The sequence below is a fragment of the Polyodon spathula genome, chromosome 16, assembly GCF_017654505.1.
Source record: "Polyodon spathula isolate WHYD16114869_AA chromosome 16, ASM1765450v1, whole genome shotgun sequence".
NCBI lineage: Eukaryota > Metazoa > Chordata > Actinopteri > Acipenseriformes > Polyodontidae > Polyodon > Polyodon spathula.
In genome coordinates this window covers 28662506-28676557 of record NC_054549.1, presented here as the reverse complement: position 1 = coordinate 28676557, position 14052 = coordinate 28662506, and the positions used below count along the sequence as shown (strand labels likewise).

General features: G+C 36.2%; 2 protein-coding genes across 2 annotated transcripts in view; both read left to right on the top strand.

Annotated features, from left to right (window-relative positions):
* Positions 1-253: 253 nt before the first annotated feature.
* Positions 254-6678, top strand: LOC121328313 (protein SEC13 homolog). The gene is made up of 9 exons (XM_041272926.1): positions 254-404; positions 1120-1164; positions 1293-1408; positions 2136-2287; positions 2811-2944; positions 3427-3560; positions 3700-3820; positions 4082-4228; positions 6413-6678. The coding sequence occupies exons 1-9, from the start codon at positions 402-404 to the stop codon at positions 6521-6523; spliced, it is 963 nt and encodes a 320-aa protein (XP_041128860.1). The 5' UTR covers positions 254-401; the 3' UTR covers positions 6524-6678.
* A 6704-nt stretch (positions 6679-13382) lies between these two features.
* The window catches only part of LOC121329058 (glutamate receptor-interacting protein 2-like), a 185404-nt gene continuing 184734 nt past the window's right edge, over positions 13383-14052 (top strand). Inside the window, exon 1 of the mRNA XM_041274343.1 lies at positions 13383-13542. Coding sequence (XP_041130277.1) covers positions 13488-13542 — 55 coding nt within the window. The 5' untranslated portion in view covers positions 13383-13487. The remainder of the gene's footprint in view (positions 13543-14052) is intronic.

Here is a 14052-nt window from a genome sequence, read left to right as displayed (position 1 = left end):
ATATGTGTGTGTGTGTGTGTGTGTGTGTGAATACAAATATGCATTAATATTTTAAACACGTTTATTATGATACAGTTTAAAAGTGGCTTTTCAAGTCAAAACCCCTTCATCTAAATCTATTAAAAAAATAAATAAAAAAGCTTGCAAAACGTCGTTCACTAGCTTTCATTTACAAGCGTTGGACTGATTTCACTTGGAACTGAAGGAATGTGGTTGCTTGTTTGTAACACGGAGTGTCTGCTCTTGTGACGCTTCCCGGAAGTAATCTTTGGAGCCTGGTTGTAGTGGGACTGGAAGCTGCCACGTCTGAAGGGATACAAACTTCGTACAGGAGTGAAAACAGCAAAAAAAATTAACAAGAAATATAACTAATTATATTTACAGTAGGCCTTACAGCAACCATGGTGAGTAAACCATGTCTCAGACTATAAATCGTGATTGCAACTCCAGAATTAAAGGTGTTTGTTGATGTCATTTTTTAAAGCAGATTATCTCATTCATCCGTTTAATTATTATTATAATAAAATAAACGAAGCGGTGCTAATAGAAAACAACTTTTTGATTATTATTTTTTTGTCTATAACTACAAGAATGAAACCGTTTACTAGTTATGTAGCAATTTATCATTGACACGCTGACTTGGACTTTGACAGCTTACTCGTTGAGTTATTTTTTTTTTTTTTATTTCTTCAATTAAATCTACTTTAATAGACTTCGTAGCAAAATAATTTAACTATATTTTCAGTACATTAATACAGTAGGGGAAAAATATACCTTATAAATTGATAAGGCTTCTCTGTAGAATTATTAATCAGGGCGGCACTGTAATTAAAATAAAACATTTTAAGGTACATGTGATTGTGATTATTATGGCAGATATTACTACTAGTAGTGTTATAAAGTGGTACGTTGTCACAAGTTGGTATGCATACCAAAACTTGACCTGTGCAATGTTAGAAAGTGGTACACTGAGATTTTGGTATAGGTGCAATCAGTTGTGATGTGTTTTCCTATTGTCAAACAGTGGTACGTTTACCATTAATTATACATAATTTTTTTTTGCAAACCATTAATTCTACATAATTTTTATTGTGTCCCAATTTTTTTTCTTTCTGTCAGGTGTCAGTTATCAATACTGTGGACACATCCCACGAGGACATGATTGTAAGTATTGCCAACTATACTATATAGGTGGAAATGGGGCGGGGGGATTCAGGCAATAAGATGTTAGTAAAACTGAACTCAACAGTAGTGATAAGTAACCCCCTGCTCCTCTGTTCTGTCTTTTCCAGCACGATGCACAGATGGATTATTATGGCACACGGCTGGCCACCTGCTCCTCAGACAGATCTGTTAAAATATTTGATGTAAAAAACGGAGGACAGATCCTTGTGGCTGACCTGAGAGGGTGAGTGTTTCTAATTTCCCACAATATAAACTTCTGTTTCACTGTCTTGTTAATGTGTCAGCTGCAAAAGGCAATTTCACACTGAAAAACTTTAAAGAATGTTAGTTTAGCAGGTTAGTCAGGGAGCCATTCCATGACCATGATTAGCACTATTCTTGTGCTAATAATGTTACCTTAGGTAATATTAACTAGTGTTAAGCAGTAAGTAAATCCATTAATATCAGACTACTGGCAGGCCTAAAACTTTTTGTTGGGTTAGAAACTCCTGTACCCAGTTCTGGGATTTAAACTATCATCAGTTGAGTTTATTATTTAAGTGATGAGTCAGGAGTTTGCTAAATTAATTCTTCCTCCCCAATCTGTTAACCTATAAACTGATTTGAGATTTATCCATGCTGCGATAAGTGTGATTAGCATATTTAGCAGCAGCATAATTGCTTAAATTCCAGCCACATGGGCTTTTCAGTAATTTAATTAAACTTGCTATTAGTTTTGTATTAACTTATCATTGTAACCATAATAGTGTTTTCATACCTTGTTTCAAGGGCTTGCCAACAAAAGTAGTTAATTAACACATAAGGTCGAGAAGCCCTGCTTGGTCCATTTATTCACCAAAAGTAAACAGCTTTAACTATGGTACAACTTATATGCATCTTCAGTTTCTAACACACTTTCTTAGTATAGTTTTTGCTTGTACTTCAGAGATTCTTTCTTTCTTCCTATATAGTCATGAAGGCCCAGTTTGGCAGGTGGCCTGGGCTCATCCAATGTACGGGAACATCTTGGCATCCTGCTCCTATGACAGAAAAGTTATCATTTGGAAAGAGGAGAATGGGGCATGGGACAAGATGTATGAATACACAGGCCATGATTCGTCAGGTAACTGCTGCTACTTGTTTTAATATGACATTTTAATTAAGAAATAGAGATACTTGCAGTACTTTGTGTGCAGCCGCCTTAATGGGGCATTATAGATAATATACTGATTAACAACTTTTTCTCATGCCAAACTATATCATGCAAATGATGTGTCTGGATGTCCAAAAAATACATGATTACATAATATTTATATAAGAAGGATATTTTAAAAACATAGTTGCAAGCCATGGTACAGCTCAAACTTTAGACAATCTACTGTGTAGTCATTAAAAATAATAATTTGACTGTATTACATTTGAAGGGATTTTTTGCGTAGAATAAAGACTAGCCATGAAATACCAGACACCTAGAAGCCAGTCTTCTGTTTTACTGCTGTTTTGAAGCCATGTTACTAACACACTAGCATGTTGAATGTAAGGTACAGGATATAAAGGTAGCATAATTGACAGCCATATTACATACTGTTTGTTTACTGCAGATTTTGATATATTGAGATCCATTCTGAAATGTTTGATCTTTCCAGTGAACTCTGTATGTTGGGGGCCATATGACTTTGGATTGCTTCTGGCCTGTGGGAGCTCAGACGGTGCCATCTCATTGCTCACCTTAACAGGGGACGGACAGTGGGATGTAAAGAAGATTAGCAATGCACACACTGTAAGCATTTTAGTCATTAATGATTTATTCTGTTTCTACTTCGTTTGGTTTCAGGTTAATTTGTTAAGCTGGCTTTTGTAATTAGTATGCGGTGAAGCCGTTTTGCATCAGTGATTAACATTTAGGACAACACAAATAATAGATTTTAGAAGAAAGTGTAGATGTTGTTTGCAAATCCACTTCAGACTGATGAAGGGACTTATGTGTTCTTGAATTCTTTAATTTATACATTAGTCCAGTTTCTTCTTTCATCTCATGAACAATGTCATTCAAACATAAAGTAGCAAAACATTTTAATTAAATTACCCAAGACCTAGTATCGAGCTTCCAGGGGCCCTAATCTGTTACAACTTTTAGGATGCAAGCTAACAAAATGCATTACTTTTTATAGCTTTTAAATATAATACTTTTTTATACTTTGTTAGTAATTGTTTTATGTACAGAACTTTATACATTTCAAATGTCCTTGTGTTTTTTTATAGATTGGTTGCAATGCAGTGAGTTGGGCTCCTGCTGTTGTACCTGGCAGTCTCATTGACCAGCCCTCAGGGCAGAAACCAAACTACATCAAGAGATTTGTATCAGGAGGATGCGACAACCTGGTCAAACTCTGGAAGTAAGTACAGGACTACAGATGAACCCCTTTGGGCATGTCCAAAAAGAATGATCTTCCCGGTCATATTTAAACTAGGTGAAAGATATGCAACATGCATTTGTCATGATTGTCAAATTCTTTAATCCTTTTAACTTTCCAGAGAGGAGGATGGTCAGTGGAAAGAAGATCAGAAACTTGAGGCACACAGTGACTGGGTGAGGGATGTCGCCTGGGCTCCATCAATAGGGCTTCCTACCAGCTCAATTGCCAGCTGTTCACAGGTAAGATGTTTTTGTGATGTTTGTTTTATTACATTTTTCTTTTTTTTTTTTTTTTTTTTTTTTTTTGAAAATAGGTTCAGTTAACTTTTATTTAGTTAATTTAGTGTGTTGTGCAGTGCCCCTGAAAACTTTTCCCTTGGCAAAGTATCTGGTCAGGGGAGGTTCTAAAAGATTTTAATTTGGGAAATGAAGTTCAATAAATGCTGGGCTGAACCATGTTTATACTTGTTGGTCACTAAAACTTTAATTGAATCACTCCAGGATGGCAGAGTCTTTATCTGGATGTGCGATGACCCTGCTGGAAACGCATGGACAGCCAAACTTCTTCACAAATTCAATGATGTAGTTTGGCATGTCAGCTGGTCTATCACAGGAAATATCCTTGCAGTGTCTGGGGGAGACAATAAGGTAAGATACATTGCTTGGTGTTTCTGCTTTATTGATGACCTACACCCTGTTTAAAAACTGAATCACATCATCCCTTTCCACTCTGGATTGTATACCATGGAAGGAAAATCTAAAAGATTACCTGAGGGGAAAATACTAGTGCCCTTAAATGACAAATTTGATGACTGAGTATCCAAATGCAGTTAACCCTTAACAGCATTCCATTTATTCAGCGCTTGTCAGGCACGTCAGGTCCAATTTATTTTCACACACGCCCCCCCCCCCCCCCCCCCGAGTAAAACAGGTTTAAAAGGCACTGCATTGCAAAAGGCCAAGCCCCACCCCTTGTTCGCTGTATTTTTCACATGCTCTTCATAGTGATAAATCCTCTCCTGATCACTTGTTTTATCACAAAACTCCTCAATAATGCGATCTAAGTCATTATTTTATTACTATAACATCTCAAAAGGCTCTGCAGATGTCTGTGATATTCTTTGAGCGCTGGATGCAGAATCAACTATCTACTTTGTTTGTGTCAGTGTTATGTCTGTGGTGCAGGGGCTATGTGTATTGCTCAGACATGGCCTCCTTTTTTTCTCTCTCTCTCTCTCTCGGCTCTTATTGGTCTCACTCGGCCATTGAAAGGTTTTCTTGGCTTTTTCTGGAGAAAAAACGACTAGAGACTTGTGCTTGATGTCTTTTTGATGTCGGACAGGGTCCGACATTGGACTGGAAAGGGTTAATTAGTAAACTAGGATTTAGTAGGGCTACTGTAGGTAGATATTTTGAAGTAAATCCTGACAACCAGTTGTGATGACCCATCATAAGGACATTCTTTGGCAAATGTTTTGAGGAGCTCAGAATCTAGTTGATCTGCATTTATATTAGTATTTTAGTTCTGGGTTTATCTCACAGAACTGCTTGTCTCAACATATTAAATTGTATGGACAGTAAAAAAAAAAAAAAAAAACTAAGCTCCATTAAAATAAACTACCAATAAAAAGCAAATGAGCAGTTTCATCAAGAGGATGAATGTTGATGATGATTATGATATCACAATGGTAACTACTGGTAATATGTTTTCACATACTGTTTATAAAGCGCTGATAAAAACATGACTTGTCATGTGTATTGCACGGATGGAACTAAAAATGTCATTCAATAGACAATTGAGCCATTCTAGATTTTACAGTGCACTTGATTGGGTCTGCTGAGCTGATCTTCTCACCGATTTGCTTTAAGTTCAGGTGTGTTTCGCTTTGCTCGCAAAAAATCCTGCTATGCAGTGGGAGTCTTATTCCCATTCCATATTACACATAATGAATATACTGTCGTCGTCCCTGTTCCCCCCCCATATTTCACATGCAAATTCACCTGATTCATTTATACTGAAGGTTGTAACTTTGGAACAATTTGTTCATTTTGGATTTAACATTTTATGGGGTGATGTCAATGTTTTTGTTTAGCTTCTTTTCTATTTGACTGACTATTGTGTAATTTTTATATCCTTGTTCAAACTATCCTGATGCACTCCTCTGTCGATGTGTTTTTGCATCATGTCTGCACTTCAGTTTTATACTGCTGAGTTACAAAACTTGTAATCTTTCTTACCTACTGAGATAGCTTTCAGCAGTTTTCAGCCCTTTTGTCAAGAATATTATAAGAATCATTTGCATAGTCAATAAAAAAAAAAAAAAAAAAAAAAAAGATTGTATGCTAGTAGTATGGTATTTTAACTGGCAATGAATTTGACATCTGCTGTGAAGAAATAAAGGCATGCCCCCAGACTAAGAAAGGCATCCCTTGACTTTGTGATTAATGTCTGTAGACTGGGGGAGATTTTTGAGTGTCTTGTGGAAGGAAATGCATTGGTACCTTTGAAGTGAAGGAAACTTTTTAGAATGTTTCTATTTAGTTGGAATTTATTTGGAATTCATTTTTTTGTGTTATGCATCCTCAGTCAGATAAATATACTGCCAAAGCTCTTTCGACAACTTCTGTCTCCTGAAAGCATTTAAAATAAAGACTTTGTTTTTACCATGTTATATAAAATACCTGGGGTAAAATTTGATATAATCTCAACCTAATGTGCCATATTGTGCTCATGTAACTTTTTGTCAACCTCTTGCAGGTGGACACAGTTTTCTGAAGTGAAACTTGCTTTGTATTGGTTTTGTTAACAAAGATTCTCATTTGTTTTTTCAGGTGACTTTGTGGAAGGAGTCTGTGGATGGCCAGTGGGCATGCATCAGTGACGTCAACAAAGGGCAGGGAGCAGTATCAGCCATAGCAGAAGGACAGCAGAGCGAACAGTGAGGAGCAATGGCACTGGAGTAGCATTCTAATTTAACATCATTCCACAGGAAAGGGGAGGCATGAAATGCCATGATGTGCCAGTTGAATATGATATTGGTTTCCCTGCCATTAACAAGAAAAGGACCTTTTTACAACCTCCCTACCCGGATGATATATATATATCATATATATATATATAGATATATATAATATATATATATATATATATATATATCCAAGTCTCCATTGATATAATTGCTTCAGCCTTCATTTTGTATGGTTATTTAAAACTTAATTTTTTTTTGCTTCAGATGCAACTGTCGCTCCAAAAATAAAGGGTTTTTATTACATTGTTTTAAGATGTGTTGTGGTTCTCAGGCTGCTCACTTATATAAGTACATGTTTAATAAACCTGTTGATTTAATTGTCTTGAATAACTAGTCTTAATGTCTATTTTAAATTGATTCCTCCCCTTAATGTTATAATTGGCATTAGAAAAATGTATACATGGTTATTGAAGGGAGGACATGTAACATAAAGAACTGAAAGCATAGTCCTGGTTTCAAATCCCAGGTCTGTCGTAAATATAGGTGAGAGGGATGGAATTTCGCCTCTTCTGATATAATGCTCCAGATGTTAATGAAATGTTATTGTTGTTTACATTTTAAAAGGACATTGAATAACCCTAATGGGCAGTTACAATATCGATAAAGGGTTAACTTCTGCAGTACTACTTGCTTTAATGAAAACAAAGGCAATTTAAAACTCATCACATGGGCTTTGGTGAAGTGTGAGGTGCTGTAATTTGTCTGACAGAGATGAGGATTGAAACTTAAAGAATGACCATTAATTCAGCACCTCAAATAATTCTTTAAAAAAAAAAAAATGTAATGTATAGTTTGCTTGATGACGCTTGTAGAGACAAGGTTGGTGCACATTCAAAAACTTGCTAATATTCATCAGATTCCTCTTACATTTTGTTTTAAAAACTTTATATTATTTATTGAAACCAACTCAATGTAGTGTCTTCATCAGGTGTTGCAGCGATTTTCATTTATATATAGACACACACACAAGTATTCAAACTTAAAATGACAACAATATAACTACAAGAGACAATTGCTAGGACAGGGCTTTAAAACAACGAGCATCTGGTGCAGTTTATGACAAAATCAAAGACTAATTTTATCAGACAGTGACCATTTTCTGTGTATACATGGCTGTTATTGCATTTAATGAGTTTCTTACACACACCCCTATTGAAAATTAATTACAAGAACTTGTATTTAGTATGAGTTGAAAAATTGTAAACTGAAAGTGATTTAAATGGAACTAACAATCCAAACTGGTGTTCATATACTTTCCACCTACCCTGTTAATTGATTGTGGTAATTCCAACCCCATTTATGGGTTACTTATTAAATATATCTGTCTAATCTGTTGATGCCATGGTTGCAGTACTGGGCTATATAACAATTGAGCTCAGATGGGCATGGTGTGGGCAAGACACACTGGCCTACAAACATGACAAAAATAAAATCTCAATGTATGCCATTTGGTGTGTTTTTTAAATTCGTAGATTAGATTGCAGTCGCTCACCCCATTCTGTGACCCTGACAACTGTCTAGAAAGTCTATTTATGCACAGAATGTTATATTAATAATTGGTCAAAGTGCTGTGAAAGGCATGGTCTGTATGCATTTATGCATAACACCGCTTGAATTAAAAGTACCTCCCGTTTCATATCAATATGTTGATTGTCACTGTACTGCGGGAGATGGAGAATGAAAGAGGCAGGCCTCTAGTAATGAAAAAAAAAAAAAAATTAAATGTGTGACTTGCAATTCAGAATAATATTTTATTAACTTTATTGTTTAACATGGGTACTGAATAATTTCAGTATTCTGGAGATGCCTTCTACCAGATCAGAGTAGAACAGTTATTCATGACAGCATCCCAAATATCACTTGCTGTTTTGGCACTAGCACTGTTCTTCTGTATTAGATTGTTTCTGTGATACATATTGTAGCCACAAGACTGTGCTAAAATGTTCCTATTTTGTCGTAAGCATAGAGAGTTGTGTGTTCTTTTTGCCATTTTTGTTAGCAATTATATTGTACTCACATTTATATAAGAACATTAGATAAATGTACTGTACATAATATCTGATTATTCTCTTTGGTTCTTTTCAGATTTCACGATCTTGGTTTCTTTTGATTTTCCCATGGGATAGCCTATATAGGTGCATTTCGAATATCTTAAATGCAACTCAGCTTTCTTTTTCTTTAGAATTTTTCTGATAACAAGCATTACAGTCTATTCGGTGATCCATTAACCATTAGCCTGAGTGAGTTAAAATGACCAACAAAAGTCCCATCTACAGTCATTTTGCATGTCTAGATTGTGGGTACCACTGAAATTGTGAAAAGGATACTCAGCTAAAGGGTTGTCTATAGTTGCAAAGCAAGTCAACTAGTCCACATTTATGTCGGTTCCCTTGTGTTTAAATTTTTGTTTTATTTATTTTCTCTATTCAACAAGATGTATGTCATAGATGTTTAATCTATACTGGAACAGCATGAGTGAAGAGCCAGCATTATTCATGAGGGGATGTGCCTTATGGGAATGAGTCAGTGGGATCTCAAGTGACTCGGCTCTGGGATTTGAGGTAAATCACAAAGTAGGAATCTTTATTCATAAGCTAGCTCTGTTTCTGCATACCAGATTTACTAACCATAATAGCTGTCTAAAAAATGTTATTTTTTTCGGCCACCTCTCTGCCATTGTCCATCGCTTTTAACTTGAATCAAAGATTTGATAGTTTATTTAGTACCTGTCCACATTGAAAAAGTCCCCAAAACTGCAAGGCCTTCATCCCAGTACTCCTAAGTGTGTTATATTCCCTTTAAAGTTTAAACACCTACATCATGCACCAAGGGGATTGAAAATGTTCAGTTGCTTAAGACAAGTGGCTGCTTTTTTGAGGTGTTACTGTACAGTAGGTCTCTCAGAGAGGTCTCCGTTATGTTTATATAAGGCAAAGCAGCTTTGTACTGGCTATTCAGATTTCTCTGACAAATAGAAGGCTTTGTTAAGTTCAATTACCACCTGGATGTGCTCCTAACTTTAATCATGTTAGCACTGCTACCGTACAAAATGTATCACACAAACAAAGCAGGAACAATAGGAGAAAACCTAATGAATGTAGTGGATATTGAAAAGGTCTAGCACAATGAAAGTGTATTTTAAAGAAAGGAAATATAATTCAAGTGGTATTGCTAATACAATAATTCCATCAGTTTTACTGGTTGTGCACTTCCATTGTCATAGAACGGACGTGTATTTTCAATTTTAAGACCAAAGAAGCTGTCAGTCTGACCTGCAGATAGTGTTCTACTGTTTTACCTCCGTACATCATTGCAGCGTTTTCATGGTTAAAACATCACTGGCTTTAAGGTATGTCAGCTGGTTGGTTAATAACAGGGAAGAAGGTGGTAAAGTGTGGGACAGTTTCACACTCCTGTTTCAAGGAAAGGCAAGACTAGCTGAAAGATTTATTTTTATCCTTCAACACTGCTTCTATGAGATCTACATAGAGAAAAGAAGTGCACAATCGCTATGGTTTATGGAACACGCTCATTACAGCTGCTTTAAAAGGCCATCAGCAAAATGTTCAATTTCATTAAAAATTACCTTTCTGAATAATCTACCCCTACAGAGTATTGAAAGGATACAATAACTAAAATGTTAAAATGTTCAGGAGATTTCAAATTAAATTCTCAAAACATATCTTTACCTGACCTTACCTTGAATTACAAATGACTACACCCACACACAATACAGTACATGAAGAATGAAGTGATTATTACATAGAGAAGCACTCGATTCAAGAATTTTAAAACAACCTTAACAATGTATTACCCTAATATTATGTTATTAAACAAACTGTTATTATATATTTTTTACAAAAAAAAAAAAAAAAAAAAATAAATAATTAAAACAGCACATCTACAAATCACAAGGATTGTGAACAGATACACACCTGTTTTTGGTCCATCATCGGAACCAATTTGTCCACGAAATGCATGCTGGCATTAGGTAAGGAAAGAGAGAATATGTGTTAGCACAGTCTATTGGATACTATTCAAGTAAAGGCTGTAAGTATGATAAAAAATAGTATAGCACACCCACAAATGTTAGGCTAGATGACATTGGGAAAGGTTTTTGTCCTTATAAAAATGTACCACAATGTTGGCCTTCTCCATCCCCCAATATATTGCATCCTATGTGTGGAGTGGAGGACCTATCATGCTCCAGGGACGTAATATATACAGGGTATCTGCAATATAGAAAACTGGAAAGCGAACGCCATCCTCAAGAACATTGTTAACCATAATGACACTTACATTGAAAGCACCGGTTGTAGATTCTCCAACGAAGCATGAGCATTCAATTATATTGGATGTCATCTACTGCTTCCACCAGCACGGTTTAAATTGCAATGTGTTTAATGATTTTGGTAAAACTGCAGTACAAACTACAAAGTAACCAGTAACTATCACTCTGTCTTGTCCATGTCCAATGAAGCTGACTTACGCACTAAATATACTCTAACTATGTAGCTTTAGTCTTTGTTCTCAACCTCACCCTTCAACTCCTTAAACATCATTATGTACGAACAGTCTGTGCTGAGCTTCCAAGCTACACTGTGAATAAATGAATGAGGAATGTGCACGTTGGCTACTGGCAGGTGTCGTGTTTTCCCTTTCTCTCGCTGTCCCTCTGGGCCATGCATCAAGTGGAGGAGATTTGAGGGATTTCTAATGGATTGGTTGGCTGTATGCTTTAAATATAAACAGGATAGCTGGAGATTAGGACTTCATCTGATATATGTACTGAAATACTGGGGTTAAGTTGGATCAGGTAGGGAGTTTGCTTTTGGTTGGGTCTAGTTTCTGTAAGAGGAAAAAAACAACGTCACAGTGTCGTGTGACTTATTTGACCCACAATATGTTTCGGATTCTCAATTAATGCTATAGGAGCCCTTTTCCCTTTATCTGAACTTGAAGAATAAATAGCTTCACTTATAATAAAGACTGAGTTCTTTACATGAGTTCTTTATTGCGGATAGTTACTGTTGCTTCAATATTGAGCTTGTCTAGATGATCTTTAGGGGCTTAACAGCCTTCTCGTTCCATTCACATCATGTGGCACTGTGACCTTTCAACTGCCAGCCCCATCTATTCTACTTCTATATACATGTAGAGTGCAGTAGGTGGGGTTGCCAGGTTTAATGCTAAAGATGTCACATGATTTAAATGGAAGGAGGACGGGTGTTCTGTCCTGGAATGTAGTATTCTCCGTCACGCTCAAAGCAAGCTCAAAGCCAGGTAAAGACAGATTCATAGAAAGCTGGCACTCAGAGTGGTTGCAAACACAATATAAATAGTAATATATAAAAGCAATCAAATGACATTATTATTCCGATGGTACTCAGCAAAACTACAAAAAATTTCCAATCCTGACCTTTTTTTCCTCAAAGGAAACATCAGTTCCTCTTCTATCAGGTTCTAATTCAGGAACTGAACTGCTGTTCATATTCAACAGACGCTAAACAGTTTCAGGAAGATTGATTTTGTGGACCCCACGCTGTGATGGTTTTGATGAAAAAGCACTATTGATTACATGATGGGAGCTATGCTGTAAACCAGAATCTGTATTGTGTCAAAAGCTGTGTGAAGGTGTCAGAAAGAATAGAGTTGTATGGATTTCCAGAAGTGTGGGAAGACAATGGTGGAACTTGATGTATTCAATCGATGTACACAGCAGCGGATTTAAATATTTTAACCCTTTCATGCATGGCAAAGGATAAAAAAAATCTATTCTAGTCTTTATATTGGCACATATGGAAGAAGCACATGCATGCTGACCTCATATAAAGCAATGGATTTCAATGAAAAATATATTTACTATGTGCCCCAAACCTTATTTTCAGCTATTTTCAATAGTTCATGCGTGAAAGGGGAATGATTTAAATGGCTATAGAAAGCTTACAGTCCTAGAATTTACTAGGCTCTGCTAGACCAGCTCAAAGCAGGTACATGCTTCATTAGAGTACAATAATAATAGCTCAGTATTGGAGAAACAAAACCCAGAACCACTCAGAATGATTACAAAACACCATGCAATAGTCAGGTAAAGGTACTAAAGAAATGAAGCTACTTACCCTTTAACAACACTGCAAAGGAATTAGGTAGGAAACCAACACAGTTTCACTCCCAGCTCTCAAGACGAAAACAATGCACATGTTATCACTTCTGCCAGACAACTTTGTTTTCAGATTTTAACTGTGGGTTGTCAATTTTCATTTGAAACTCCATTATAAAATCATGCGCTGTCATATTTTACATCTGTTGTTTTGTCAAATGGTCTACTACTGTGCCATAAAGCATAAAACAGGCATCATTTGTCAAGGCTGTGTGGTAGATGCTACTGTGCCACTCTGTCGACTAATCATTACTGTGGCAAGTGCAGCAGTATAATTCAGCGGCAAAGCAAACAAACATTCATGTTAAGAGTAATTTAAGACGCTGTTATTGTTATTATTATTATTATTATTTTATTATTATTATTATTATTATTATTATTATTATTATTATTATTATTATTATTATTATTGGACATACTGTAACTTTCAACTTTCATGCTCTGTTCAAACGTTGTTTCCCTTCTCCCGATGCTACAATACATGTTACTTTATTCCACAACGTGGCAGCAATATCCACAGAGTGAATCACTGGAGCACCGCTACAGCAGACACGCGTCCAGCACTTGCAGGCAGTCGCCAGCTACCCAGTGGATCAATGAACAGACCTTTGACCGCTCACTGATTCTCTGCTACAGATACACCGGCTCAGATAGGAATCGTGTGGATTATATCGGTTCTGCATACCATTTGAATCACTGTTTTGTCTTCAGTTGTGCCATGCCGGGCTGGAGGAAAAACCTTGTTTTGTGTCTGCAGAGAATGCATGATGAAGGTGAGGGTGCTGAGAAATGCTGGTTCTGATGCTATTATTAAAACTGCAGGTGTACTTACTATCTGGCATGCCGCCTAAAAGACAAAGCTACGCAATCCTGCTTTTTGAAGAAAATGTTTATCGTTTGAGAATGGTTTGTTTTAAACACATAATGGGTGTTTTTCATTAGTAATGCTGTGTATAATATAGTCCGTGAACTGTCTCGGGTCAGTGGCATGGAAATGTCACTTGAGCCAAGTTAAATTTGGTGCCAAGTTACTGTAAATGCAGGTATTTAAAATGCTACTGTATTTGCTTAATGCGAACTAATGATATACACAAGCTTTCTGAGAAGTGACCATTTCTTAAATATTTCAAATCCAGGTCACATCAATTGCATTTTTTTTTTATTTTTTTTTTTAAATTTTTTATGCAGGATGTTTTACGGGCGAGTAAAACCACCGGCTTTCATTTTTGTGTGCCACGTTGTGTTGTTCAAGCAAGGACTGTAAATACAAGTGACATAATTCT